We start from the raw sequence: 1,988 nt of genomic DNA on the forward strand, positions 1-1,988 counted from the left end.
TCAGTATTTGGGACAATTTTAATGAAAATTCCGCAGATTTATTTCAAATCCTGTGCTGGGACAGTGGCAGGGGACAGGTGACAGCAGCGATGTCCCCAATGGTGTCACCACCCCGATGACATCACAGTGGTGACATCACTGTCCTTCTAGCAGCCTCGGGATGTCTTCAATGGCTCTTTGGCACCTCTCGGCCACCGCGTGGGCACCGGGGCCACCAGGGAGCCTGCGGATGTCCCCAAGTGTCCTCAGCAGGTGACGTGTGGCCAGGCGGCTGCTGGCCTCCCACAGCCGCTCGGCCTTGGCCACCTTGGCCACCAAGCCCTCAGGGACATCAGGGGATGCTTCATTTGTCCCCTTCAGGGCGGCCTCGATGTCCCTGAGCCAACACTGCAGCTCCCGGGGGAACGCGGTGGCTTTGTCACACGCAGCCACCAAGCGCTCCAGCAGCCCCAGGGCTGCTTCTGCCCGCTGTCCCCTCCTGGTGGCTGCCTCCCCCTCGCTTCTGGCCACCACGGCATCTTCCATGGCCTTGGTGGTCGCCTCCGTCTCTTTGCTGGCAGCCGCCAGCCGGGCCTCGTGCGCTGCCTCCTCCGAGACCCCCTTCTCCTTGTCCGTGGCCAGTGGCAGCTGCCAGGCTTTGGCCACCAGGTTGTCCTGAGCTCTCCCCCAGCGGGTGGCCTTGTCCTGCAGGTCTCCAGCCAGGGCGCTGGCTGGTGGCCGCAGTGGTGGCCTCGGCAGTGGCCGCATCCCTGCAGGCGTCACGGAGCTCGGTGGCCTCTCGGGCCAGCCGGGCCCAGCTGTCCTCGATCATGGCCACTGACTCCCGCCAGGCACTGGCTGCGGCTGTCACATGGGCCCAGGTGGCCCCCAGGTTGGCCCTAAAGGCAGCCAGGGCCTGGCCCAGGGAGGTGACACCTTGGTGGTCCAGAGTGTCCTGGAGGTGACCGATGAAGGTCCCCAGGGCCTTTTGCAGGGACCTTGGGGACACATGCAGCAGCACATCCCCGTACGGCCCAGCCACAGTGGCTGCCAGCTCACCAAGCGTGGCCACCACGGCCACCAGCACCTCCAACAGCTGTGGAGGGGACAGGTGAGGTGGCAGGGACCTCGTGGCACTTGTGCCCTCCCGAGGTGGCCCCTGTGCCCTCCCAGTGTCCCGTTTGTCCCGTCCCTGGAGGGCTCTGCTGTCCCCTCTGTCCCTGTGTCACCCCCTCGTCCCCTCTGCCACCGTCGGTCCCCTCCAGCCCTCCGTCACCTCCCCCCTTCCTGCCACGCCCCTGTCCCCTCCTGTCCCTCCCTGTGTCCCCTCCGTTTCCCGTTTCCTCACGTCCCCTCCCCCCCCCCGCCCCGCGCCGGGATTGTCGCACCTCGCGGGGCTCCATGGCCGCTGGGGACACTCCGGGGACGCTTTGGGGACACTCCGGGGACACTCCAAGGGCCGCTGGCCGGGATAGGGGGGACACGCCCGGGGACACTCGGAGCACACGCGGAACGGGCACGGCCGGATGGGGGCAGGGCAGGGTGATGTCACCGCCCCCTCCGCCCCCCCCCCCCCCCCCCCGCGGGGCCAGGGCGGGGTCCGCAAAGCCCCCCCCCCATGTCCCCAACGGGTCCCAATGTCCCCAACAGGAGCCCAATGTCCCTTCATGTCCCGTTGGGGACACTGGGGACACACCGGGTCCTGTTGGGGACACTTTAGGGACATCGTGGTGACCCAAAACGGGACAGGGGACGTCAGGGTGGCCCCGGTGTCCCCAAGGGAAGGACACGGGGGTGGCACCAAGGTCCCCAATGTTCCTCAGGGTGTCCCCGTGCCCCGGCGGTGACAGTGCCACCCCTGTGTCCCCACCCTGTCCCTACCCCTGCCCCGCCAGTGCCCGCTGGGCCACCTCCAGCCTCCGCGTCACCTCCTCATGCCCCTCCCCCGAGGTCGCAAAGTCCTCCACGATGTCCCCGAGCACCCGGGCAGCGCTGGGGAAGCCCTGTCC

The 1,988-nt window shown here is 68.1% G+C and overlaps 1 protein-coding gene across 1 annotated transcript; it reads right to left on the reverse strand.

Annotated features, from left to right (window-relative positions):
• Positions 1-1,532, reverse strand: LOC134434203 (uncharacterized). The gene is made up of 2 exons (XM_063182877.1): positions 1,368-1,532; positions 1-1,075 (listed from the first exon to the last, which is right to left on the reverse strand). The coding sequence occupies exon 2, from the start codon at positions 745-747 to the stop codon at positions 136-138; it is 612 nt and encodes a 203-aa protein (XP_063038947.1). The 5' UTR covers positions 748-1,075; positions 1,368-1,532; the 3' UTR covers positions 1-135.
• Positions 1,533-1,988: the final 456 nt, after the last annotated feature.

This window comes from Melospiza melodia, unplaced genomic scaffold (assembly GCF_035770615.1).
Source record: "Melospiza melodia melodia isolate bMelMel2 unplaced genomic scaffold, bMelMel2.pri scaffold_322, whole genome shotgun sequence".
In the NCBI taxonomy this organism is placed as follows: Eukaryota; Metazoa; Chordata; class Aves; order Passeriformes; family Passerellidae; genus Melospiza; species Melospiza melodia.